Raw genomic sequence first — 26,935 nt, forward strand, 5'->3', positions numbered from 1 at the left:
TACTTATTCTACCACCACTAGCAAATGCGTCAACGTATTAGTGAGCGCACAACTTTATGAAGCTCCGCCCTGAACATTCCATATAATACAACAAAACAAACAAGCCAGGAGTATAAATGTGTTAAGTCACTCAACCCTCAAAATGAAACCAGTTTTCCAATTTGATTTACGAGCACTCGAATTTGCTGCACGTCTCACACTAAACACAAAAAACATACAACCAACCAGCCAAACGGGCGGTGGCTAAAGGCAATATGAAAATTTGTTGTTATTCCATGCCAAGCGATGTCAGTCAAGGCAACCTGAACGGCTGTTTTGGTCTTGCCGTTTGTTTATTGCCACCTTTGCTTTGTGGCAGTGTACTTCGTGTTTGATTAGAGCTCAAAACGCGGCTACCTGATTTTACGGTTCATTTGAACGCGATATTCAAGCATTGCCTAGACGTTGCAGCGGCGCGTCAGTGACAAGTTGAAGTTTAACGGTTACGGAATTTTGATGATAGATTGCCATTGGAATAAAAAAAAAAATCAAATAAGGATAAATCAAAATTCACAAGCGAATTTGCGCACGTAAATTTGTGAAACTCGAAACAGCGTCGGTGCTTCATGAAATGCGAATTATCGGGCTGAGAATGAAATTGTGCTTGAATTGTGAAAATTAAAATTGCATTTTGTGATTTTCAGTAAAATAAAAAAAAAAATTGTAAACAAAAAATGAATAGCATATTTAATGCTTAAGAAATAAAAGATTTTAAAGCAGAGATAAGAAATCACAAATATTTGCATTTGTGTCAAAACTATGTGAGTGTAAAAAATTAAAGTGAACTGTTAACACACGCAAATGATACAAAATTAAAAAAATAAATAATAAATATTAGTAAAATATAGTAAACACAAAAAACTACTAATTACAAACATACAATTTATAAATTATAATATATAGAAAATATATTAAAACAACTGTCAATCAAAAAATACAAAAATGGATATAAAAACTACACCACCGCCATCTTTAATCAATTCCCGCTCCAACACTACACCACCTGTCATAACCAGCGCTTCATCGTCCGCACCTGCTTCGCCAACAGCTTCAATCGCCGCCGCTCACCCCACAGCTCCAAATATGAATAATTTAACCACAACACTAAGCGGCCTTTCAAACGTGCAGAAGCAAACTTTTCAAAATATTTTTGAAAAACTAGTTTCCAATAATGGGGACGGCTGTAAATTTCCACCAAAGCAGCTGGAAAATTTTCGTCATTTGTTGGAGAATGTGCGCGATTCCAAGAATCTGCAGCTTATTGTAGAAAAATTTAAAAATTTGGAGCAATTTGAACAGAATTTTGTGAGCGGTGGCAATAATAATACTGTAATAACGGAAGGTGAGCTGGTTTATTTGAAAGAAAAAAAAAACCGTAGGCTCGTCAGTCTTGTCTAAAAAAAAAGTTGTACCTACTTCGAACCTCTTTGAACTTAGATGAACGGCCATCTCTTACGTCTTGTCTTTAACAACAGAAAACTAGTTCTAATAGTCCCTTTATCAAACCGAACCTAAAGTAAAGTGCGGAAACCTACACCTACAGTACTCAAGAATAAGAATTTCCCTTCCCACGGCAGTCGGTTCGATATACAGGGGCGATCGGGTGATTTTTTTGCGACCAAGGGCAGTCATTTCAATGTAACTCCATTTAATTTGTTACATCGCTCTCACAAACTGTCATCCTCTTAACAGCTCCTTGCACCTGGACCATACCCTCCTAGACCGGAAAGGTATTGTGCTTAACCCCGGTCCTAGGTTGTGGTTCTGCTAAGTTTGCCGAAAAAGGATCTACCTCAGACGGTCATACTTTTGTCAGTGTTTCACGTGTAAAAGATGGTTGCATCGTTCGTGATGTTCTGGGTGAGAACGCCACATTCGTTGTCACTGAAGTTTGTATAAAACTTTTGAGGCTTTCTGCTGTACGCGGCCAAAGACGTCTCGTGGTTCCCGCTTATGCGTACCTCCGCCATCTTCTAGCAGCAGGAGCGTGCGCAGGAATTGTCTATGGGGGGTTTTGAACATATGGAAGTTCATGATAAGCATCCGTTATTGTCAAGACTAGTTTTGCGATAAAAATTAATAGAAACGGGAAGCAATCCGATATTGAAAGATTATTTTATTTATTTCATATTTCATATATAAAAGAATAAAAAAAACTAGATGAAGTAAAAAATTGCGTATTTATTCATTGTTGAGTAAAGAGAAAAATTTACCATAATTATTGACTTTTTGTGAAGAAATGAGGAAAAGCAAAAAATAACATAGTTATTGGTTATCAGTCAACAAACGGTCTCTTCCATCTACCAGTTTTTATGAAAAAAATTCAGTCGTTGTAAGCCCATGGGGGGAATTTGAAACCCCAAAACACGCCCCTTTGCGCACGACCCTGTCTAGCAGCAACGTTGACGAGCAAGCCACATCAGCTACTCGCTGTTGCTCGCGCCAAAAGGCATATCCAGCTAATGCGGCCGCTCCAACCCATCACTACAGTTTTGTTGCAACAATGCCGGGCACCAGCCTTCACCAGCCTCTCCTTTTCCAGCACACGCACTCGCATAAGAAGGAGTCATCAACTCCTACTACCCCACACCACGTGCTCCGTATGCTAGCTAAAAATATTTATGATTGCGATATAAGTCCAATGCAGTTCATGCCTTGGCCGATGCAACCTTCATGGATATTCTGGGCTTAGCATTGGTAACCGTCCGACTGGCGCACTCGTTGCATCGTGGTGCCAAAACACAAGTATCAGCCCACAAGACTGATACGAAAAAGCTGAAATCCTTCAAGGCGTGTCCACCCATCTCTAAGTCCCAGAGGAACGACTGCCCCCATTGCACTTCAGAAATCTGCTACTAAATTAAAATAGATTTACCGGAAAGATCGCGCAGATAGTTGATTACATGAGAATAAGAACTTTAATAAAGTAATGGACTTTTGCGAGTTGGCTATGAAAAGTATCGCAAAGACAACAATCTCCTCCTGTTTTTGAGAATGCATATGAAAAAGATTCGACGTTTATATCTGTAGTCTGTTTTCTTGAGGAAAACCCCAGTAATTTTGTTGAACTGGAAAAAGTTACCTAGACGGTTCTGCATAAATCTAAACATAATATAAGAAAATTGTTTTGAACCACATTTCTATTACGTGTCAGCTCTATTCTCTCAAAGAAATGAAGTTTTTTTTTACATTTCGACTTTTAAATTCTAATAAGAGTAAGGACGCGATATCGAACGCAAAGTATCGATGCGGTACTCATATCAAGTATCGATCTGAGAGTGTCAGATACCCGATTGTATCGAATCAAAAATACTCGATATTCCAAGTATCGATGCTTAATTGATGAGACAAATGTAAGGTTCATATTTGCGCAGCGAATTAAGACCCATATAAATTCTTTGGATGTGCAAAATACATGTTGCCTCGTTTAATGTTCTACGAACTCTAAACTTACATTAACCTCAACTGTCAAAGCGAAGTAAAACGTTCAAGATGAATTCGGCAAAGGAATGACAATTGCCAGCTTTGATTAAGCAGTTGTCTGCTCTTATGACTAAATTAACTGTAAACTAGAGAGGGACATAAAGTATAATTGATTTGGTCGATGAGCTCCTTCCCTGCATGTAGGCTACCACGTTTTTCCGAAAATTCGATGCGATACTGCGATTGGCATACTCGGTGCCAAATTTTATCTCACAAATGTATCAAGTATAAAGAATTTGTATCGATATGGTAAAGTATTGTATCGAAATTCGAGTTTCTTAATACTAGCTATTGAAAAACGTTTACGACAAGGAAAATTATAAGGGTGGAGCGCATACTAACCGCAAAAAGCCATTAAAAGCACACTAATTACTAATGGCCGCGTCACAATGAACTTTTTCCACATAGCTGCAATAAATGCGATCTTATGCAAGACAGTAACGTGTGCACAATCACGCAAGATTTTGAGTTTGTAAATATAAAGAGCACTTCAAACTTATCAGATGAAAATTTTTTCGACTTGTCCATTTACATAAAAAATTTCACGAAGCACTTCTATAAACATTCTGTACAAGAAAAAAACTTATTATAATTTGTCTGCTATTATTTTGTTTAAATGCAGTTTTGAATTATGAAAAATGGTGGAAAAAAATTTTCATCTGAAAAATGTGAAGGCACTCGTAGCCAAAGAAAATATCAAATGCTTCTTCTGTAGCAAAAGTCGAAGATTGCCAACTTTGTGTCACCCGATCTGCCGTTCTCCATAAATACACATGCCATGTACTCATCATGCATAAGATTGCATTGAACGCATCAAGTATATTAAAAAGTTCATTGTGACGCGGCCATAAAATCTGTAGTTCAATGGGTATTCTTTTGAAAATGAAGGAGCTGTGTTGCCGACGGGGTCTAGACTTCGCTATTTTCCCTTTTCGTATGTTTTTTTTTTAAACATCGATACTTGCGCCACCCTACCAATTTTTAATACGATTATATTAGGTTCACTTGTTTGTTTGTATGTATGTAACTCTCCTTATACCAAATAATTTAAAAAAATGTTACGTATACGCATCGTAACCTTCTTCTCAGGTGGTGAGAATATATTTGCGTGTAATTGGTCGGCGTTTACTAGCTTAGCTTATATTTTGATATACTGTATTCTTTTTTTTTTTTTTATACTCAGTTGAGCAGAGCTCACAGAGTATATTAAGTTTGATTGGATAACGGTTGGTTGTACATATATAAAGGAATCGAGATAGATATAGACTTCCATATATCAAAATAATCAGGATCGAAAAAAAATTTGATTGAGCCATGTCCGTCCGTCCGTCCGTCCGTCCGTCCGTCCGTCCGTTAACACGATAACTTGAGTAAATTTTGAGCTATCTTGATGAAATTTGGTATGTAGATTCCTGGGCACTCATCTCAGATCGCTATTTAAAATGAACGATATCGGACTATAACCACGCCCACTTTTTCGATATCGAAAATTTCGAAAAACCGAAAAAATGCGATAATTCATTGCCAAAGGCAACTAAAGCGATGAAACTTGGCAGATGGGTTGACGTTATGACGCAGAATAGAAAATTAGTAAGATTTTGGACAATGGGCGTGGCACCGCCCACTTTTACAAGAAGGTAATTTAAAAGTTTTGCAAGCTGTAATATTGCAGTCGTTGAAGATATCATGATGAAATTTGGCAGGAACGCTGCTACTATTACTATATATGTGCTAAATAAAAATTAGCAAAATTGGATGAAGAACACGCCCACTTTTTAAAAAAAAAATTTTTTAATTCAAATTTTAACAAAAAATTTAATATCTTTACTGTATATAAGTAAATTAAGTCAAAATTCAACTCCTGTAATGATATGATGCAACAAAATACAAAAATAAAAGAAAATTTCAAAATGGGCGTGGCTCCGCCCATTTTCATTTAGTTTGTCTAGAATACTTTTAATGCCATAAGTCGAACAAAAATTTACCAATCCTTCTCAAATTTGGTAGGTACATAGATTCTATGACGGTAACTGTTCTCTGTGAAAATGGCCGAAATCGGTGGAAGCCACGCCCAGTTTTTATACACAGTCCACCGTCTGTCCTTCCGCTCGGCTGTTAACACAATAACTTGAGCAAAAACCGATATATCTTTACTAAACTTATCCCACCTACTTATCTGAACTCACTTTATCTCGGTATAAAAAATAGCCGAAATCCGACCATAACCACGCCCACTTTATCGATATCGAAAATTACGAAAAATGAAAAAAATGCCATAATTCTATACCAAATACGAAAAAAGGGATGAAACATGGTAACTGGATTGGTTTATTGACGCAAAATATAACTTTGGAAAAAATTTTGTAAAATGGGTGTGACACCTACCATATTAAGTAGAAGAAAATGAAAAAGTTCTACAAGGCAAAATCAACAGCCCTTGGAATCTTGGCAGGAATACTGTTAGTGGTATTGCATATATAAATAAATTAGCAGTACCCGACAGATGATTTTCTGGATCACCTGGTCCACATTTTGGTCGATATCGCGAGAACACCTTCACATATACATCTAAGGGCCACTCGCTTTTAAAACCCTCATTAATACCTTTAATTTGATATCCATATCGTACAAACACATTCTAGAGTCACCCCTGGCCCACCCTAATGGCGATATCTCGAAAAGGCGTCCACCTATAGACCTAATGCCCACTCCCTCTTAAAATGCTCAGTAACACCTTTCGTTTGATACCCATATCGTACAAACATTCTAGAGTCACCTCTGGCCCACCCTAATGGCGATATCTCGAAAAGGCATCCACCTATAGACCTAATGTCCACTCCCTCTTAAAATGCTCAGTAACACCTTTCGTTTGATACCCATATCGTACAAACATTCTAGAGTCACCCCTGGCCCACCCTATTGGCGATGTCTCGAAAAGGCCACCTATAGACCTAATGCCCACTCCCTCTTAAAATGCTCAGTAACACATTTCGTTTGATACCCATATCGTACAAACATTCTAGAGTCCCCCGGCCCACCCTAATGGCGATATCTCGAAAAGGCGTCCACCTATAGACCTAGTGCCCACTCCCTCTTAAAATGCTCAGTCACACCTTTCGTTTGATACCCATATCGTACAAACATTCTAGAGTCACCCTTGGTCCACCTTTATGGCGATATCTCGAAAAGGCGTCCACCTATAGACCTAATGCCCACTCCCTCTTAAAATGCTCAGTAACACCTTTCGTTTGATACCCATATCGTACAAACATTCTAGAGTCACCCTTGGTCCACCTTTATGGCGATATCTCGAAAAGGCGTCCACATATAGAACTAAGGATTACTCCCTTTTAAAATACTCATTACCACCTTTCATTTGATACCCATATCGTACAAACACATTCTAGAATCACCCCTGGCCCACCCTAATGGCGATATCTCGAAAAGGCGTCCACCTATAGACCTAATGCCCACTTCCTCTTAAAATGCTCAGTAACACCTTTCGTTTGATACCCATATCGCACAAACATTATAGAGTCACCCCTGGCCCACACTAATGGCGATATCTCGAAAAGACGTCCACCTATAAACCTAATGCCCACTCCCTCTTAAAATGCTCAGTAACACCTTTCGTTTGATACCCATATCGTACAAACACATTCTAGAGTCACCCCTGGCCCACCCTATTGACGATATCTCGAAAAGGCGTCCACTTATAGACCTAATGCCCACTCCCTCTTAAAATGCTCAGTAACACCTTTCGTTTGATACCCATATCGTACAAACATTCTAGAGTCACCCTTGGTCCACCTTTATGGCGATATATCGAAAAGGCGTCCACCTATAGAACTAAGGATTACTCCCTTTTAAGATACTCATTACCATCTTTCATTTGATACCCATATCATACAAACACATTCTAGAGTCACCCCTGGCCCACCCTAATGGCGACATTTCGAAAAGGCGTCCACCTATAGACCTATTGCCCACTCCCTCTTAAAATGCTCAGTAACACTTTTCGTTTTATACCCATATCGTACAAACATTCTAGAGTCACCCCTGGCCCACCCTAATGGCAATATCTCGAAAAGGCGTCCACCTATAGACCTAATGCCCACTCCCTCTTAAAATGCTCAGTAACACCTTTCATTTGATTCCCATATCGTACAAACACATTCTAGAGACACCCCTGGTCCACCTTTATGGCGATATCTCGAAACGGCGGCCACCTATGGACTAAGGATCACTCCTTTTCAAAATACTCATTAACAGCTTTGATACCCATATCGTACAAACATATTCTAGAGTCACCCCTGGTCCACCTTTATGGCGATTTCTCGAAAAGGCGTTCACCTATAGAACTAAAGCTCATTCCCTTTTAAAATACTCATTACCACCTTTCATTTGATACCCATATCGTACAAACACATTCTAGAGTCACCCCTGGTCCACCTTAATGGCGATATCTCGAAAGGGCGTCCACTGATAGACCTAAGGCCCACTCCCTCTTAAAATGCTCAGTAACACCTTTCATTTGATACCCATATCGTACAAACAAATTCTAGAGTCAGCCCTGGTCCACCTTTATGGCGATATTCCTAAATGGCGTCCATCCATAGAACTATGGCCTACTCTCTCTTAAAATACTCTTTAATACCTTCCATTTGATACACATGTCATACAACCACATTCCAAGGTTACCCTAGGTTCATTTTCCTACATGGTAATTTTCCTTATTTTGTCTCCATAGCTCTCAACTGAGTATGTAATGTTCGGTTACACCCGAACTTAGCCTTCCTTACTTGTTTTTTATATTCTTAACGGTTATCTTTATCCCTGCGCCACGCCATACAACTTTTTTCCTTTGTAGCACATTGTCACTAAGCACTTAACTGTGTGCGTGGCTTCAAGTTTTCCCAAGTTTTGATGCTCTGTATTTTACAAATAGATCGTTCCATTCTTCACCTGGATTAGCCTTCATCCATGTTTCGAATTTCAAGCATATAGATCATCAGATTCCCAGCATGAATTTTTTGAATATGTCAATTCGTGTCCCACCTGTCAGAACTTTTTGATGTCAATATCTAAATTTTATTGGGCTCGTTGTTGTTGTTGTAGCAGTGCTTCGCCCCATCCAATACGTGCGACCGATCACAAATTGTCATTAATATCCTCTAATGGAAGTCCAAGGAAACTTACTGTTTCATCTGGGATGGACCATAATGAGAGGGGTGTTAGAGGCGTTGGTTCCACATTACAATTTAAGAGATGGTTGGTGTCATGCGGGGACACATTGCAAGCATTTTGTATGTTGAGGTTGATTCTGGATAGGTAATAATTTAACCTGTTACAGTACACAGATCGAAGTTGAGCTAGAGTGACGCGCGTTTTACTAGGGAGTGTGCGTTCCTCCTCTGCAAGTTTTGGCTATTGTTCTTTGAGTACAGGATTCCTGGCATAGAGGTCCGACGCCTGCTTGTGGAGTTCACTGAGGACCTACTTTTGTTTTTTGTTTCATGCGGATGTGTTCTCAGGTGCCGTGTTTCCTCATATTGCTTACGAAGATGATCCCAAGCCCCTGGGCGGTATAGCCTCATCAATCAGATGCCTGTTGGGATGTCCAGGTTTCTGGGTATGCAACAGAAACTGTTGTTTAGCATTTCATTTCTCTCACTAATGGGGAGTATTCTCGCCTCATTATGTAGGTGGTGTTCTGGGGACATAAGAACAGCCCGTGGCGGTTCTGAGGGTGGTATTTTGGCAGGCCTGTAGCTTATTCCAGTGTGTAGTCTTTAGGCTTGGCGCCCATATAGGGGACGCATAGCAGGCAATCGGCCGGCCAATTGATTTGTAAGTGGTAATGAGCGTTTCTTTATCTTTACCCCAAGTGCTGTTGGCAAGAGATTTGAGGACTCTATTACGGCTCTGGATTTGCTGGCTGCATGCTCTCGAGAATGTAGATTCCGATCGAACGTCACACCCAAGATTTGAGGGTGTAAGACAGGGCTCGTAGTTATCCTTCATGTTCGAGAGAAAAGTTCTTCGAAATATTTACGAACCTCTAACGAAGAAGGTTAAATGATGAGCTGTATGTGCTTTATGCAGACATCAACATAGTCCAGCGAATTACAACGCAGCGGCTACGTTGGCTAGCCTATGATGTGCGAATGAAAGATGACGCTCCGGCAGAGAGAAGAAGCGACTGGCGCGCGTTGTCGGACCGCCATAACCGTTCAAACGGTTAAGCGCCAATTAGGGAGAATAAGTGTGAGGCCTGTATTTAGCTTGCCAGGAGAAAATTTATCATTTCGAATCAAAAGTTACGAAAGATGTACGAAAGGGCTTTCGTGAATATTACGATAGAATGAGAAATCAAGTCTTAGGTATATTCTACGAATGCATTCGTACTGTGTGCAAATGATTTCGTAATATTGACGAAGCAGTTTCGTAGTATTTACTATATCACAACAAAAATAATGACAAAAAATTATTGCTAAGACCTTGAGCTTTTTCACATTCATAATCGTGCATATTAAAACGGTCAACAGACAACAACAATTCTAGACAATTTTCAGCTTTTCCCAAACCTTTTTTCAAAGGTTATGCAGCTCAATGATGGAAAATGCTATATTAATATGCAGTTTCCTTTATTGGCTATTGCTCCGGGTTTGAACATAAACAGGGCATAGTGCAGAGCCTTAGCATAAAAAAGTGAAAGCGTAAGAAATGCTATAATTTTTTTGTGCCAAGAGTTCTGCTCTGGTAATGATCAGAGTCGGAGCATTTATCCGTTCTTTATGTATTGGGTAAGTCTTGTTCACTTTAGGTCGCTGGTCGTTATGCACCTACGGAATAAGCATATAGATAGAATGTAATTCAAACTACTTGAAGACAGTTGCAATCTTTTCTATAAGAAACGTATACATTTCTTAACTTCGGGGAGCTCGTTTAATATTTGTAATTTCTGAAGCTCGCAAAAGCATTCCTTCTTTCATATACCTAGAATGACAATCACTTCGGCTTCGTGTTTTCTTTAACCAGTATTTCTGTTAATTTCACGAAATCCGCTTACTTTATTAGGGTTACGTAGTATGGGAGAAATATTATCTTAATGATTTTTTGTTGTTCAATAATTTGAGAAAAATCTAAACAACGTGACATCCGGGCGGACAATTCGATTATACCTTGTAAATCTCTTCAAGGGCTTTTTTCCCGGGAGTGAGATTTGAACCCGCATTCCTACGATTGTTGTAGTGTTACAAACGCATTCAGCCACACATTCATGCCTAAGTTGCTGTAAACTTATCCCAATTGCCTTCCTTGGGTATTGTGGCGAATGTTAGCATCACTATACCGTTAGTAAATAAATGCACAACCACAATAAAGTAAGCAGTCACACTTGTGTACACATCAAAGTAATCCATTTACGCACGTACACAGAAGGCGACGAAGAATATCTCACATACACATATGTCCCCTTTCAGGTTGCTCTTTCAGGTTGCCAGCACAATACATAGCTTCTCAAAACGCAATTGTCAACCTCACCTATCCGTGGCGAATCCTGTTTCATTGACAGCCGAGGCTCGGGTGACCCCGAACCCCTCATGGATCTAGGGGGTGGTAGGGCGGGATGACCTAGAAGGTCACATGTGGTCAAAACAAATCGTTCCCGAGATGGTCCGGCAAAGGACCATCAACTCGATAACACTCCCCAAGGCCTTCGGGGAGTGTCCTTATCGCTGCAACAACAACAACAACAACATATAACTAAATAACCAAGTATGCGATACAACTGTTCTATGTCCGTGAAAAGTCTACACCTTAAGAGAAATATGCGAACGAGGTAACCGAGAGTATAAAAGCAGCGCAAGTTGAGGAATCAGTTATAAGTTTGATTTAAACATGCTATTAGTTGTGAAGTGAATAATACTTGTGAAGTACTACTCCCAAAGTAGTATAATAAAGACCATTCTGCAATACTGAATATTGGAGTTATTTATTCCACAGTTCAGCGATTCGAACGTTAGCAGGTGTATAATTGTCAGGAATTTCCCCAAATTCGTTACAATATATTATTCCTTACACCAATGGTCCCCAAAATGAATGCTGTTGGCTGTGTAAGTAAAAATAAAATCATTTTATTGGTAGTGGTTTAGTTGTTGATGAAAAATAAATAAGGCAGGGCGTATGCACGCATGTTTGTTAAAACACAAAAATTAATTCGTAAATATGCCATACAAATACTACTGTATTGCTTGAGTCTAAGGAAAAATTTAAACAAAATAAATTGTTAACGTTTATATGTTAAGTTTAAGTGATTTGATGCGACATGCGGGCATTCCTGAGGACAGAAAATTGGAACGAATTTATCGCAATTAAAAGCTTTTGTTTCCGGAAGAAGGGAGAAAATGGGAAATAATTTCACATAATTACACTTGTTCTGCTATTTCATGAAATACTTTTAATATCTAATATTCTTTTGTTAAATTGTAAATGAGATTTTCAGGGTTTGAAATAAAAATTAAGTTGATTGTAAGCAAGCAAACCCGACTGTAGCTAAAACTTTATCGACGTTTCTCTACTCGGACAGATGATGACGATTGCATTCCATGGTAATTTTGCGTTGATAAACCTGATCGGATTCGAGTTCTAAAGGAAAATCATGACAATCCTACAGCAGGTCACTTAGGAATAAGGAAAACAATTAGTCGGCTCAAGAATCGATATTATTGGCCAGGTATGCATCGTGATATAAAGCGTTATGTTCAGCAATGTGAATCATGTCAAAAATATAAAATATCACAACAACGTCCTGCGGAAATGATGCATTCGGAGATACCTAAAGAACCATGTGAAGTATTATGTGCTGACTTATACCTTACCCCGATCTAAACATGGTAATTCGACACTTTTGGTATTTTTTGACAAATTTTCGAAATGGGTAGAATTTGTTCCTTTACGTTCTCCAACCACAAGCAACTTGTGTAAGGCATTCCGAGAACGTATACTTTCACGATTTGGAGTTCCAAAAACTTTTTTATCCGACAATGGTACTCAATTCACTAGTCGTAAATTCAAGCAATTTTTAGTGGAACTAGGCGTTCGTCAACGGTATACAGCTCCATATATGCCCCAAGAAAATCCAACAGAGAGGGCTAATAGAACAATCAAAACAATGATTGCGCAATTTACTCACGTTGTACATAAGACTTGGGATGAACTTCTTCCCGAATTTATGTTGGCCATCAATACTGCGGTTTGAAACTCCACAGGATATAGTTCTGCGTTTATTGTTCAAGGTAGAGAGCCACGACTGCCAGCCTCTATTTATGATCAAAACGTACAGCCGTTTCCATCTTATATGGAAACAATTAATGAAAAAGTAACTCGACTTAAAGAGATATTCCAAATTGTTTGTAGAAATTTGGAACAAGCAGCAGAAACGCAAGCCAAATCATATAACTTTCGACATCGTGAATGGAAACCAAAAATTGGAGATCAAGTATTAATTCGGCAACATCATATTTCGAATGCAGTAGAGAATTTTGCCGCCAAGCTTGCACCTAAGTATGATGGCCCGTTTACAGTAACTGGGTTTGTTTCACCTGTAATTGTGAAATTGAGGAAACTGAGTCGAAATTTCGGACTGGACATTTATTTTTTTTATTTTTTATTTTAAAAGCTTTTGTTACCGGAAGAAGGGAGGAAATGTGAAATACTTTCACATAATTACACTTGTTCTTCTATTTCATGAAATACTTTTAATATCTAATATTCTTTTGTTAAATTGTAAATGAGATTTTCAGAGTTTGAAATAAAAATTGAGTTGATTGTAAGCAAGCAAACCCGACTGTAGCTACCCCGGATTCAAATATCTTTACAAATCCTTCTGCGCATGTGTTAAAGATATGCTTTTTGTAGGCAGATTTCAAAGAAACTGGCATTTTTGCCTTTGTTCTATTTATAGAACTACAAAGAATTAACCAATGTTGTCTATTTGTATGAAATCAAATCCCACTCCTTGGAGAAATGGCTTTGAAGAGATTCACAAAATATAATCGAAACAGCTGTCGCCGTGTCCGTCCTAATGCCACGTTGTTTAAAATTTTCCCAAATTATTAAATAAATTAAATTAGAAAAAAATGCTTTTACATTAAACCTACCCAGTTCATTTAGATTCTGAAAAATCTAAATGAATTAATTAATAATATTTGTTAAGTGAGTTTATAAAATCCGAATGATTTATCTTGAGCAGATTAGCACTTCATACGCACAAAAAACGTAGAACGCAGAAATATGAAATTCGAACATTGTTGTGTAAAAAAGAAGAAAATTGCTTTTCACGTAGAACTGTCTTGTAGTGTTCCAACGAGTTGATGTTGATTCAACTGTTAAAGATTTTTGAGTCCCCCCTTCACAGAACAACATATGTACCTCTGTATCCAATGCTTTATATGGCCTTCATGTTAACGAATATAAATCAGTAATGTAATAAAGCTGTAAAAACAATTAGAATGCAAGGTAACTGTTTTATTATTATTGTAAATTAACTGTTTTTGTTTTCTTGTTGCAGCAGCTATGAACCAGCTGCAATTTCGAGTTCAAATTATCACACAGTCACTTATTTGCCAACAATTTAGGTCAATAATTAACAATTTAAACACGTGCCACAAATTCGCATACATGCAACAATAAAACGGTAAATGTGCATATGTAAATTATAGACTTAGAAGCCTGTGTGTCGATATGCTAATGGGTAGAGCTATATCCCAGCAGTGAATTGTGCCGCGTAATCATTGGGGTTCTTTAAAAAACACACTAAATAAAAATTTTAATATTTTTTATTAAAAAAGTTTAAAATAATAACACTTTCAGGGAGGAGTTGAAAGGGAGGGTGAGATATAAAGGAACGGAATATGGCGAGAGTAAAAACGGTATGGGAAGAGAGACGGATAGAGAGTTGTAAAGGGAAACAGAAAAAGGTTATGAAGCCAGAGCAAGTCAGAGAGCAAGAAGAATAGGAAGAGAGGGGTTAAATGGAAAATGAACTGGAATGTGAAAGAGAAAGAGAAAAAGAAAGGAGGGGAAACGAAAAATAAAAAAAGCTGAGTAGAAGTAGGCGAGAAGACTGAATAAATGAAGTAAGATCACGATATTAATTTACTGTATGCTGCACAGAGTCATGTAAATACTTATAAGACGAAAAAGAGGTTGACCGTAGTACCATGAAGTAGTTTGAATAAAGTGCCTGTATTAAACTAGATAAGTACACTTAGAAAAAAACGCCGTTCTAAAATCCAGCACCTACCGACTTCAAGCTCTTCATGTTCTTACTTTTTTGTTATTGAAAAACGAACGACCTGTTCTTAAAACAACAACTTTGTTCTTGAACTGACACCATTTTCTTGAAAGAGAACGGCTGGTCTTAAAATATGAACACATGTTCTATTAATGAGAACGACTGTTTTTAAATTAAGTTCAAGAAAAAAGAAACGGTACAATTCGTTTGTACTATAATGTAAATCACAACATTTGGCACGAGCCAGCGGCTAAAATGTTGCGGTTGCAATCGTGTGGCGCGAGTTCGATCACCGTCAAACTCTGAATTTTTTAAATAATTTTTTTTTTTGCTCTATTTTTTTAACTCTTATTTTTCGTTCAGCTCCATTCACATATGCATACGTAATTCTCAAAATTGTTATGAAATGTTTTAAGTATATATGCAGATTACGTCTTCAAATAAAAATAATTTCTCAATTTCTTGAAAATGAGATCGAAAAATGTTAAATCGACCCCAAATCGTTTTCGAAGCGTGAGAACGAAAAATCTTAGAAGTCAACCTAATATAAACGCACGCAAGTCATTTTCTGTCAAAAATGTCTCATGCACATACAACTTGTATGAGAGCAACCGAAATTAAATTTGCTGCGTGAAAACCAAACTCGATTTCCAATTTTTGTTTTGCGTAACATTTCAGTTTGACGTTTGCACACATGCTTTAATTGACGCAACGCATGCTTATTTCGGTTGGGGCAAAAACGCCGGTTGTTTGCGTGCGCTAAAAAAACGCAGTGCGGTTTTATTAGGTTGGCTTGTTAAATCAAGCCTAAGCAGTGCTTGAAATGAGTACAGAAGTTTCACACATCAATACCAAACTGGTTATAAAATACGAACGGTGTGCTTGGAAAAACTGTTCTTAAAACAAGCGCATCGGTCACGAGTTAAGAAAAAAACATACTTAACACAGTTTTTTCAACGAATGTTCTTAAACTTGAATTTGTTTCGTTCGTTTTAGAACGATTTTTTTTCTGAGTGTCCTTTGATTGGTCTCAGTTGTTTCTGGGAGCGCTAAAATTTAAAGACTGCCGATAAAAACTTACTAAGAACCAATTTTGGCCAAAGGAAAAAGGACACAACGGAGTATGAATTTTAAATTTGGTAATTTAAATTTTAGTCATCTATTTGCATGCATCTTGGCTATATGGTTGGTGTGGTGGTGGCTTGCTGCGTCTAAAACACCGAAGGTCGTGGGTTTAAGGCCCGCGGAAAGCAATATCGAATTCTGTTTTTCGGAGTCAGCCCTTGGCAGTGGTTTGGTAAGCATTCTCAGCGAAAACTCATTTGATTGCGGATGCTGTAAAAAGTTGGAAAAAATTATATAGGCCTTGAACTGCTGTTTTTAAGAAAATTTTGAACAGTATCACGGCCAATATTCGAAGATAAGCTCTGTCTTAAACTCCTCAGAGGTATATCGCGATTTGAATTTATTTTTTATATCTACTTTTGTGAAGCAGCCGTAAGATTTAACCACTCAAATCTATTTCGTTTGCAAAGTTTATAATTTATAAATACCAAACCCTGTACTTTAAACTTAGAAGAACTATATTCAATCTAAGCAAAAACATTGTCCTCTGAAATAACAGATGCAAAAATGTAAAACTCTTAGATACGATTTTAGAAAAAACCCATTCAAATTTTCCAGGTTAAAGTCAAATAAATACTATAAAATGACCTATGGAATGTAAAAGCTGAAGCTTTTTATCAACTCTTGACTAGTACTGAAGTAGTCAACAAATGCCAGTATCATGTAACAGACAACTAAGAACTCACTGCTTGGTTGCGGTACTGACAGCCAGCAGTGACACAACGAACAACAACGATAGCGGCATCCGCCATATTGCTTTTTCATAAATGTATATGTATGTGTGTTTGCATGCATATTTGGTAAATGAGCCGACAAGCTGCGCCTGCCGACCATATTCATGACAAATTGCCATAAAACAGATTTTTAGTTTTTGATAAGTATGCAACAGTCAGCCGCTAAACTCGCCAGCAACTTGAAAATTTTTGGCCCAAACTCCCATCGTTTAAATACATTTTGCGCACCCAACATTTGTGGCGGCATTCGTGTGGCGATTTGCAGTTCGGTGCACGAAAACGATCGTCGGTAATTACCGTGTTTACCTCGTTAAAAACAAACATGTCGCCAATAAATGACATTCACATGCACCCGCTTACCCCTACACACATACATACATACATGTGTAACTGTACACATGTGTAGTGTAGTGTAATGTTTTTATAATATTTTTAATTTTTTCACGAGGGGATAGGGGATGCAGTGCTGTTGGTGTGGTACACTTTTAATGGTATTAAAAATTGCTTACAAATTTATGACAGGCTCGTGCACTTAATTGCATTCATTATTTTAATTGTGTAATTCCGATTTTTTAATTTAATGGAAATTTTATTCAAGTGACTTTCACTAACAGCTCACATATGCCTAGAAAAGTTAAGCAAATACAAGTAATTTATTAACATACATATGTACATATATACGTATGTGCATAAATGGGTACCTGGATACATTTGCTTAGGTAAATAAGTTAAGTGCGAATATGACATTAACAGCCTGATTCTAATGTGGTAACAACTTTCTTCACCACGGCAGCTTTCTTCATATGGTAACTTTTGTACCCTTTTGGTATTCTGCCCACGAAAGTAGCCGGATAATTGTTTACCCACTAAAATAGGTGGTAACATCGATGTAACCACACAAAAGCTGTTGTTTAGAAAAAGGCAATACTGAAAAATAAAGAACTATGAGCGCAAATAAGTAAACATAATAGTAAAAAAGTGTTGCCTCTTGCTACACATATTTGTTTCCATGTACTTTCACAGTATATATTACAATATAGCTATGTAAAAACGTATGCATGTATGCGCATATGTATATACACATCGTCCCGTTTATTCGTTAACATCGTATCTACGAGTGACACATTTTCGGTAAAGCCATGGCGGAACCATACACGGTGGCAGCATGGTGACATACCTACAAACATAAATAAAAATTCCATTTACTTCGTTTTTGTAAATTCGATGAATAAATGTCAAAATCGTACTGCGCCGGAAGTTGATGTATCAAATTAAATAAAAGAAAGTTTATATTCAGCTGTCCCATGCTGCCACCTTGTATCGTTCCGCCATGGGTAACGCGAAGAAAACCAACTTTCAAATTTCACCACAGACACTGGTGAGTTTTTCGGTGATGACAGCGTGACCACTTTGGCCAGAATCGCGATAAAACAACTGGTAACGATTTTCGGTTACATAACGTTCTGGGTACTATTTTACCGGTAACGCAAAGAATCGGGCCGTAAAAATGTTTGCTTATACCTACTTAAAGGTTTAACTTATTTTTCAGCGGTAAATAGAACAATATATGTGACCCGGTCTATGAAAAGGTGGCTTATGACTCAAACAAGAAATTGCGAGAAACAGCTGTTAACAGCTGTTTTTTTTTTGCGAGAAACAGCTGTTAATAGCTGTTTTTTTTTTTTGAGTCATAAGCCACCTTTTCATAGACCGGGTCACATATATTAAAATGTCGAAGTCGAGCTCGAATATAAATAATGAAATTACAGCGTACCGAAATTTGGTACGGTGTACCGAAATTCGGTACAATGTATCGAAATTTAGTACATTGGCTTAAATGGACGCCGAATAGATTGGCATTGAAAATGGATGGAATAGAACAGAAGTGGCAAAAATGCAATTATTATATTAAAATATTAAATATTATATAAAATAATTATTAATGGCATGAGTACAAAACAAAGGGGACAAATCGTAATAAAATATAGTATTAGCATTGTTTTTGCACAAAAAAAAAAAAAATGGTTTCCTGTTAAAATGGACGTGCTTGGTAGGAAGCCACGGCCACTTCTTATACCCAGCCGTACGTCTGTCCTTCCGTTCATCCGTTAACACGAAAACTTGAGCAAAACTTGAAATGTCTTCGTCTAATTTATTACATGAATTTATATTAAATTAAAATATTGTAACGAATTTAGGGAAATTCCGCTTATTTTAAACCTTCTACTACATTCGAATCGCTAAACTGTTGAATAAGTCACTCCAATATTCAGTGTTCAACTGTTCTTTATTTAGATTACTTTGGGAGTAGTACTTCACAATTATACTTCGCAAAAAATAGCGTGTTTAAATCAAAACTGATTAGTTATTACTCAGCTCGCGCTGCTTTTATACTCTTGATATCCTCGTCCGCATATTTCTCCAAAGGCTAGACATTTCACCTTCTAGGACTCTTGTATCTCCTGCTTTGTAGTTATATGCGAGTGTATGTATGAGTAAGAACTTCGGCTGATGATTACATGTGTGTGTGTGAGACATCTCTTCACTTCGAGCTGCTGGTTATGTGTGTGCATGTACATCTCGTCGCCTTCCATGTATGTGTGTAAATGATGATTGATATGTTCATGTACACAAGTGTAGCTTGCTTTAATGTGGTTGTTGTTGTGCCTTTATTTACTAACAGCTTAGTGATGTCAACATTCGCCACAATACATTTGTATAAAAAATAGCCGAAGTCAGACGATAATAACCATGCCTACTTTTCGATTCGAAGATTTCAAAAAGAAATGGAAAAAATTGTAAAAGGTAGTAACAAATACATACTGGTAAAGTGATGACAATTGTGAAGTGTATTGTATAGTTAGATAGTAATTGAAACGTAAGGTAGTAATTAAGTCAAGTTTTTGAAAATGGGCGTGGCACCGCCCAAATTTATTAGAAGAAATTTTAGAAAACTTTGACAACCGTAAATCAGAAAGTCATGTAAAATTTAGTTTATGCTTAGGTGCTTAAAACTTTCATTGATAATATAGTGTTCCTCGTTTACCCCAGCGACGAATACGAAATGAGCATCATTGACTTCGCGATTAGCTCATTTACGGTACTGCAACAACTTGCATTCCGCTACGCATAAACAAAAAAATAACTTTTGAGCCACCGAAAAAAAAATGGCGAAAGGGTCAATTTTCGACCAAAACACTCCCCAAAACCCAAAAAATATTTTTTTTTTAAAACTGTTGTTAAAACGTTGGCGATAACAGTTGTTTGAAAAAAAAAAAATATTTTTTGGGTTTTTGGGGAGTGTTTTGGTCGAAAAATTGACCCTTTCGCCATTTTTGGAACTTTTTTCCTGAACCCAAATCCTATCGAAAAATCGATGGCGCGATATCGGTTAAAAAATCGACCCAGTCTACTACTTATGGTGCTCGTAGTCCCGTTCCTTCCGACATCATCAAACATTTATTTTAATTTATGTATATATGAACTAAGAGGTCCCAAGTTATATACAAGAAACATTTATTTATTTCTGTCGCGTTCAAATATTTGATAAGTTTATAATATTTTAATTCTATTCTATTTCAGATGCTGACTTAACGCTGAAAGATACCGCTCGGAAATTTGGTACAAGTGGTCAAACCTTAACTCCGCGACATACGATCGATGCAATATTGGGCTTAAAAAATCGGAATGACTGCAGTGAAAGTAAGTTTAATATGTATCTTTATAATGATGATCGGACATAGGAAACATATAAGGATCGTATTGTCTTCGGTTGTGCCGGATTCCTTATCTTTTCCAAGAATTTAACTGAATTATAATGTAATTATACCTTTCACGAACATAAAATGGTATATTAACTTTGGTCCGATGTTTATAACGTTGAGAAATATAGAAGATAGACTCACCATTAAGTATACCGAATTGATCAGGGCGACGAACTGAGTTGATGTAGCCATGTCCGTCTGTCCGTCCGTCCGTCTGTCTGTTTGAACGCAAACTAGTCCCTCAAATTTTGAGATATCTCAGTAAAATTTAGCACAAGGATATATTTTTGTATCATATTAGACATTTGTCGGATCCGGTAGGATCGGGCCACTATAACATATATCTCCCATACAACCGATCGTTCAGATGAGACGATTTTGGTCATTCCTGCCGCTCTTTAGAAAGTATAAACGTGAAACTCGGTGATATATGTTCAAATATATCATAGAAGATATCCTGAAAAAATCACTTTGATCGGAGCTATATATAGTATATATCCCATACAGTCGATCGTTCAGATAGAAAGATTTTTAGCCATTTCTCCCTTAAATTCCAATATAAAAGCGTTAAATTTGGTGTTATTTATTCTAATATGTCATAGGAGATTTCCTGAAAAAGTCACATTGATCGGAGCTATATGTATATAGTATATACTAGGGCGGGTCGATTTGTGGGAAGGCAAAAAAATCGCCCATTGCTCTGTGAAAATCATATTCTAGGGATCAAAATAAGAAACTTTTCCGAAGAAACCATACCTCTAAAACGAACTCTGATGTCCCCCCCCCCCCCCAGGTAGGGGTACATTAAGAAAAATCCCACTTTGACCCATTTAGAGTGCTCCAATGGAGTCCAAATGTATGACCGAACCCCACTAACTTTAGAGGCCCGACCCACCGATGCCAGTGGCACACTCCCTGGAACCCCCCTGGGGTTTTGCACTTTACATGCAAAAATCGGCGATTTTTGAAATGTTTGTATGGTGAACCCCCAGGGGGGTTCCAGGGAGTGTGCCACTGGCATCGGTGGGTCGGGCCTCCAAAGTTAGTGGGGGTCGGTCATACATTTGGACTCGATTGGAGCACTCTAAATGGCTCAAAGTGGAATTTTTCAAAATTTAACCCTACCTGGGGGAGGGGGGGGGGGGCATCAGAATTCGTTCTAGAGGTATGGTTCCTTGGGCAAAGTTTCTTATTTTGATCCCTAGAATACGATTTTCATAGAGCAATGAGCGATTTTTAAATCGACACGCCCTAGTATATACCCATCCCATACAATCGATCGTTCAGATAGAAGGATTTTTGGCCATTTCTCCCTTAGTTTCCAATATAAAAACGTGTAGCATGGTGATATATATTCTAATATATCATAGAAGATTTCCTGTAGCACCTTTTCCTATACGATAAAATTTTGAGCCTTAATTTGAAATTTTTTTGTAATACATACATAGGCACATGACCAAACCAAATTTCGTTTAAAATTTAGATTATACCGGTTCTCGTGAAAATCAGTGCGCAAAACTAGGTAAGAATTATAAACCAGAGAATCTTAAAAACAAAATAACAATGTTGCGGTCCGTCGGCAGGTTTCGAGTCCAATTGCTTTCAGAGCTGTTTAACAAAACACTTCATACACCAGCGAACAGAGAAATAGCAATAGCAATTTTTTCAAATTTCGGCAAATTAATTCTTATTTTTTTACTCTCAATATTTTACGAAAAAATTTCTTTGAATTCTGTAACTGAAACTATCTCTTAGAAAAAAATTACATTTAAAAAAGTTCTAGTTGAAAAGCTCCAAATTAAAAAAAACAAAATTAAAAATTTGACCAGAGTTACCCAGCATGGCCCACTCAATTTTCGTTAGCCGACTTTTGGAAAAAAAGTCTATCGGAAAAAAATTCGTCTTTTTATATAAAAATTATTTGGGTAAATGATCCATATAATGTTTCAAATAAAAATTGCATTTCGCCTCCTTCACGCAGGTCTCTCAAAACCCGCATTGATTTATTACAATTTTCCCAAGGGTGTTTTTGATTATCCTTCATACAAAGTATATACAAATATTTTTATCTGTTCCGAAAACATTTTTGAATAGTACCAATTATTTAAATTTCGTAGAATTTGTTTCTTAAAATATCTAAATAAAAAAAAGAAGAGTTTATCTGACGAAATTTGCAGAAAATTGCCACTGAAATTTTTATGTATTATATCTATATTTGTATGCATTATAAAATTTTGTAAAAAAAAACCATGACTCACAGCAAATTTCGCAATTGAATTTTTTTATTATAGTTATAAGTTCAAACTTTGTGGTTTTAAACCAGAAGAATATACAAGTTTCTATTTTTAAATTTTTTTTTAACTGCGTGGTTTTGTCTTAAAATCAAAAGTGTATCAAATTTTATTTCTGTATATTTGAAAATTTTTGATTTTTAGATTTCTTAAACTTTTTGGTTTCGATTAAAAACAAGTTAGAGATTTAATATCAAACAGAAAAATAAATTGAGGAAATTTCGATTTGAATTGAATGCTGTTCATACAACTCGATTTAGCTTACACAATAGTAATTTGATAGCTGGTTGGCTCATCTCTACAGCAAGAACATACCTTTGTTCAGACTGTCAAAATGTGCGTGTTGATATTAGGCGAATGAAATGGAATGAAAACATAAAACTTTGAAATTTTGTGTGTTGTAAGAAAATGTGTTCAATGTTTTGGTTTCATTTTGAGTTTGCCATCTTCTTTTGACAATCCCTACTCCAGTGAAATGAAAGACATAAAATCAGCTGATGAGATGAGCCAACCATATAGTTCAGCCATGCGCAACTGACGTTGAAATCTACTCAATATACACACTATACAAGGTTGCATTTGCAGTTTGAAACAATTTATTACGCATTTTTTTTTTTAAATTGGCAATTTGTTATTACAATTTATTATATGATAAAATGCGTAATAAATTGCCCAAATAGTAAAAATTGCCAATTTGGTATGTGTTTGAACCTAGTATAAGACTTCTTTTTCAGTTAAGTTGAAAACTTAAACCGAATAAAATTAAAAATCGAAGTAGTTGATTCGCTTTTAGTATAAACAAATTTGAAAAATTGCTTGAACCGCTGAATGGTTTAAAATTTAAGGATCCATGTTTTAACTGTGTAATTATGAGTTAAAATATGTTCTATCAAATCCCTATATTTTCTTTTATAATCAATAGCGTTTTGACTTATTTTGTTTTGTTGATTTTCCGACAGGGTAGATAAACGATGTATATTGGAACGATTTTCCGTCATCTCTTGTCAAATTTGGTTTTGAGACAAACCGGTTTCGGCGTTGTGCCATCATCAGGGTCGATTTTTGTTCTCAGAGAAAATTTCCTACCCCAGAAAATGTTTAACATACATATATCTATTTTGCTTACAAAGAACATTTCAACTCACCATATTCACTCATATTAACAGAGTATATGTGGAAGAGCGAATTGAGAGTTTCACAGAGTTGCACTTCACCCCACCGCCATTTTATACAGGGTAAAATTGTAACGCTTTTGCGTTGCGAGCAGGCAACAATTTTCACAAAAGAACGAAATACCCCGTAAAGGCGTTGCCTGTTTTTTAGAATAGAACAACAACCCTTGCGCGGCGTACAAATAGCGTAACACTTCAGCCAGACAAGAAAACGCTATAAGATAACCGTGGTGTGAAGGCAGCCACACTGTATGCTCTGGGTTCATACCCTGGGCAAAGCAATATCAAAATTTTTGAAATAATTCAATTAGAAGAAAATTTTTCTAAGCGGGGTCGCCCCTCGGCAGTATTTGGCAAGCGCTCCGAGTGTATTTCTGCCATGGAAAGCTCTCAGTGAAAACTCATCTGCCTTAGAGATGGCGCTCGGAGTCGGCATAAAACATGTAGGTCCCGTCCGGCCAATTTGTAGGGAAAATCAAGAGGAGCACGACGCAAATTGGAAGAGAAGCTCGGCCTAAAATCTCATCGGAGGTTATCGCGCCTTACATTTATTTTATTTTTTTTAATTAAGACAAATTACTTCAAATCTCATTAAAATACGTAATAACAACGCCCACATTCGTTATATTAGCGATAAACATTGTTAACAAAAAATAAAAAAATAAAAATTCGTTTAAGGATATCAAAGGACCACTAACGATATCGCCACCTGACACCACACCTAAAATTGTCTTATAATCCATTTAAATCGTCTACTAATCCTTGTAATAAAAAATAATTATATATTTAAAAAAATCGTTTTGTAACTTTTAAGAAAACGGCGCTCGTAAAATACAGTAAGTAAACTTTGAAAGTGTTAACAGAAGAGCAAAACACTAACAACACGCCTACAAGCGTGGATTTGTGAAAAAGAACCAAACTCCTACTACGGCGCTCTGCACATGAAGGATAATGAAATTGGCTTAATCCTTTTACCATTTATTTAATCATAAAATCAGCCAGCGGTGTTGTGACGTAGAACAAAACGTTTTGCGCTTATTTGGCTAGGCTGCTTGCATTTGTGGTTCGCTATCAGTTGTCGTGCATCTAAATCTGCCAAATTGTAAAGTAAATCAAAAAGTTGGAGGTGGTTAAAGGATAACGCTGATGGTGTTTAAAAGCTCATATAGCTTGAGCTTGGCAGGGGTGGAGCAGGCAAGCAAGCAAGAAACAGCTTTCCTATATAAGATTGAAGACTTTACCTTTTGCTATGCCATGCTGACTAAAATTGCATGCATTCTTTTTTCTTTCTAATTTCATTTTCTTCTATAAACGAAAACAAGTGTTAATATGATTTTGTGATAACGATGGCATTGTTAGTCTAAATATCGCACTTTGGCAAGAAGCAATCGAGTTCTCTTAGTTAAACCAAATAATGTTAATAACGGGTGTCTCGCTTCGCAAAAATTCGTTATGGAGAAAGAATAAAAGTGGAGTGAAAGGGCCTTTTAAATTGCTTCTTTGAGTCTTCATAGGAACGAAGCTTGTAACCGGGTTTTCAATAATCACTTAATCAAATCACGACAATCATTTCGTTAACTATTCGAGTGCTTAAACGAGTACTCAGAAATAGACTTTTAAATAACAATTGCAAAATTCTATTCAATTATTCAGCTTGGACAAGAGTTTGGCTCTTCCATAGACTGGGCTAATATTGTCTACTTGCAGCAAAGTTGCCAGTCCGTATTTATAAGCGATAACTTACATACATACCGATCACAAAAGGCAAAATTAGTTATCTGTCGCAGTTCTGTTTCTATTGCTATGAAAGATACCGTCATTCGCGATATGGAATACACGCCAGTGTTGGAAATTATTGTATGACTGTGGCTTGTCTATCTCGAAGTCTGGATTAACAGCGAAAACAATGTCAGATAAACATTAAAACGATTAAGCATTCATATCGACAAAAAAAAATTATGCTCAATAAATTTCTAGACCTACCTGCTAGGAGTATTCGAAGGAAACGTACGACAAAAGATTCTTAGTCGTCTTTGTAATGACAGCAGACCTCCACTAAATTCGAAGGGGTAGGTGGAGGAAGTCTTGAACCCGCTTGACGCTACAAATTTTCGTCAGTTATAGCGAAACAGGGAAAGTTGGAGTGACTTGTTACGTAACGGCCAAAACTGCCTAGACAAAGCGCAGACCTGCGATAGGACACAGTTTGGGTAGTCCAAAAATTCTCATACGAAAATTTAGAATATTGTTTGAACTTTCTACTTGGTCGTGTTAGGATAATTTCGGCATCTTTTTTGAAAAATGTCAAGAATATTTCGGAATCATTTTGGATCAATTTGGGGTTTGTTTTTCGGACTGTTTTCTTAGGATTATTTCGAAAATATTTTTTGGATCATTGCAATCTTTGCAGTACAATGTAGTTTTCGCATTGTTGCAAATGTGATATAGTTAAACTGCTTCGTTCCAAAATATTTTCTGGCTTATTTCCAGGACTCTGTCTCGATCACTTCCCGATTGTATTTATGATCTCTTATTTATGATCTGTTATTTTTCGTATAATTCCAGGATTATTTAAGAATCATTTCCGAATTGTATACATCACCTTCTCGGGATCTTTTTGGGATAATTTCAAGACTACCTGATGATAATTTCAAGATTAATCTGGGATACTTTCGAAGTTATTTTTTGTATAACTCCAATTTTATTTCATGATCATTTGTGTGACTTTTTCGGGGCTAATTTCAAGACTGTTATCAGGTCAAGATTGTTACTATATTAGTTTCAATATAATTCCGATATTATTTCGGTATGATTTATGGACTGTGCTCGTGATATTTTCGGGTCTTTTCGGACCATTACGTGGTCATTTTAAGATTGTTCTGTTATACTTTCCGAAATATTTTCTTGGTAATTCCGGTATAACTTTAGGATTTTTAACGAATTGTATACACGATATCTTCGTTATCTTTTTAGGATCATTTCTAGACTGATTGGATATCAATTAGGGAACAATTTCTTGATTTTACTT

The 26,935-nt window shown here is 36.8% G+C and overlaps 1 protein-coding gene across 1 annotated transcript in view; it reads left to right on the forward strand.

Annotated features, from left to right (window-relative positions):
- The first annotated feature begins 981 nt into the window (after positions 1–981).
- Rx (Retinal Homeobox) overlaps positions 982–26,935 on the forward strand; it is a 197,931-nt gene continuing 171,977 nt past the window's right edge. The window contains exons 1-2 of the mRNA XM_067778054.1: positions 982–1,381; positions 20,263–20,382. Of these exons, the coding sequence (XP_067634155.1) occupies positions 982–1,381; positions 20,263–20,382 (520 nt within the window). The remainder of the gene's footprint in view (positions 1,382–20,262; positions 20,383–26,935) is intronic.

The sequence above is a fragment of the Eurosta solidaginis genome, chromosome 3 (assembly GCF_040869045.1).
Source record: "Eurosta solidaginis isolate ZX-2024a chromosome 3, ASM4086904v1, whole genome shotgun sequence".
Lineage (NCBI taxonomy): Eukaryota > Metazoa > Arthropoda > Insecta > Diptera > Tephritidae > Eurosta > Eurosta solidaginis.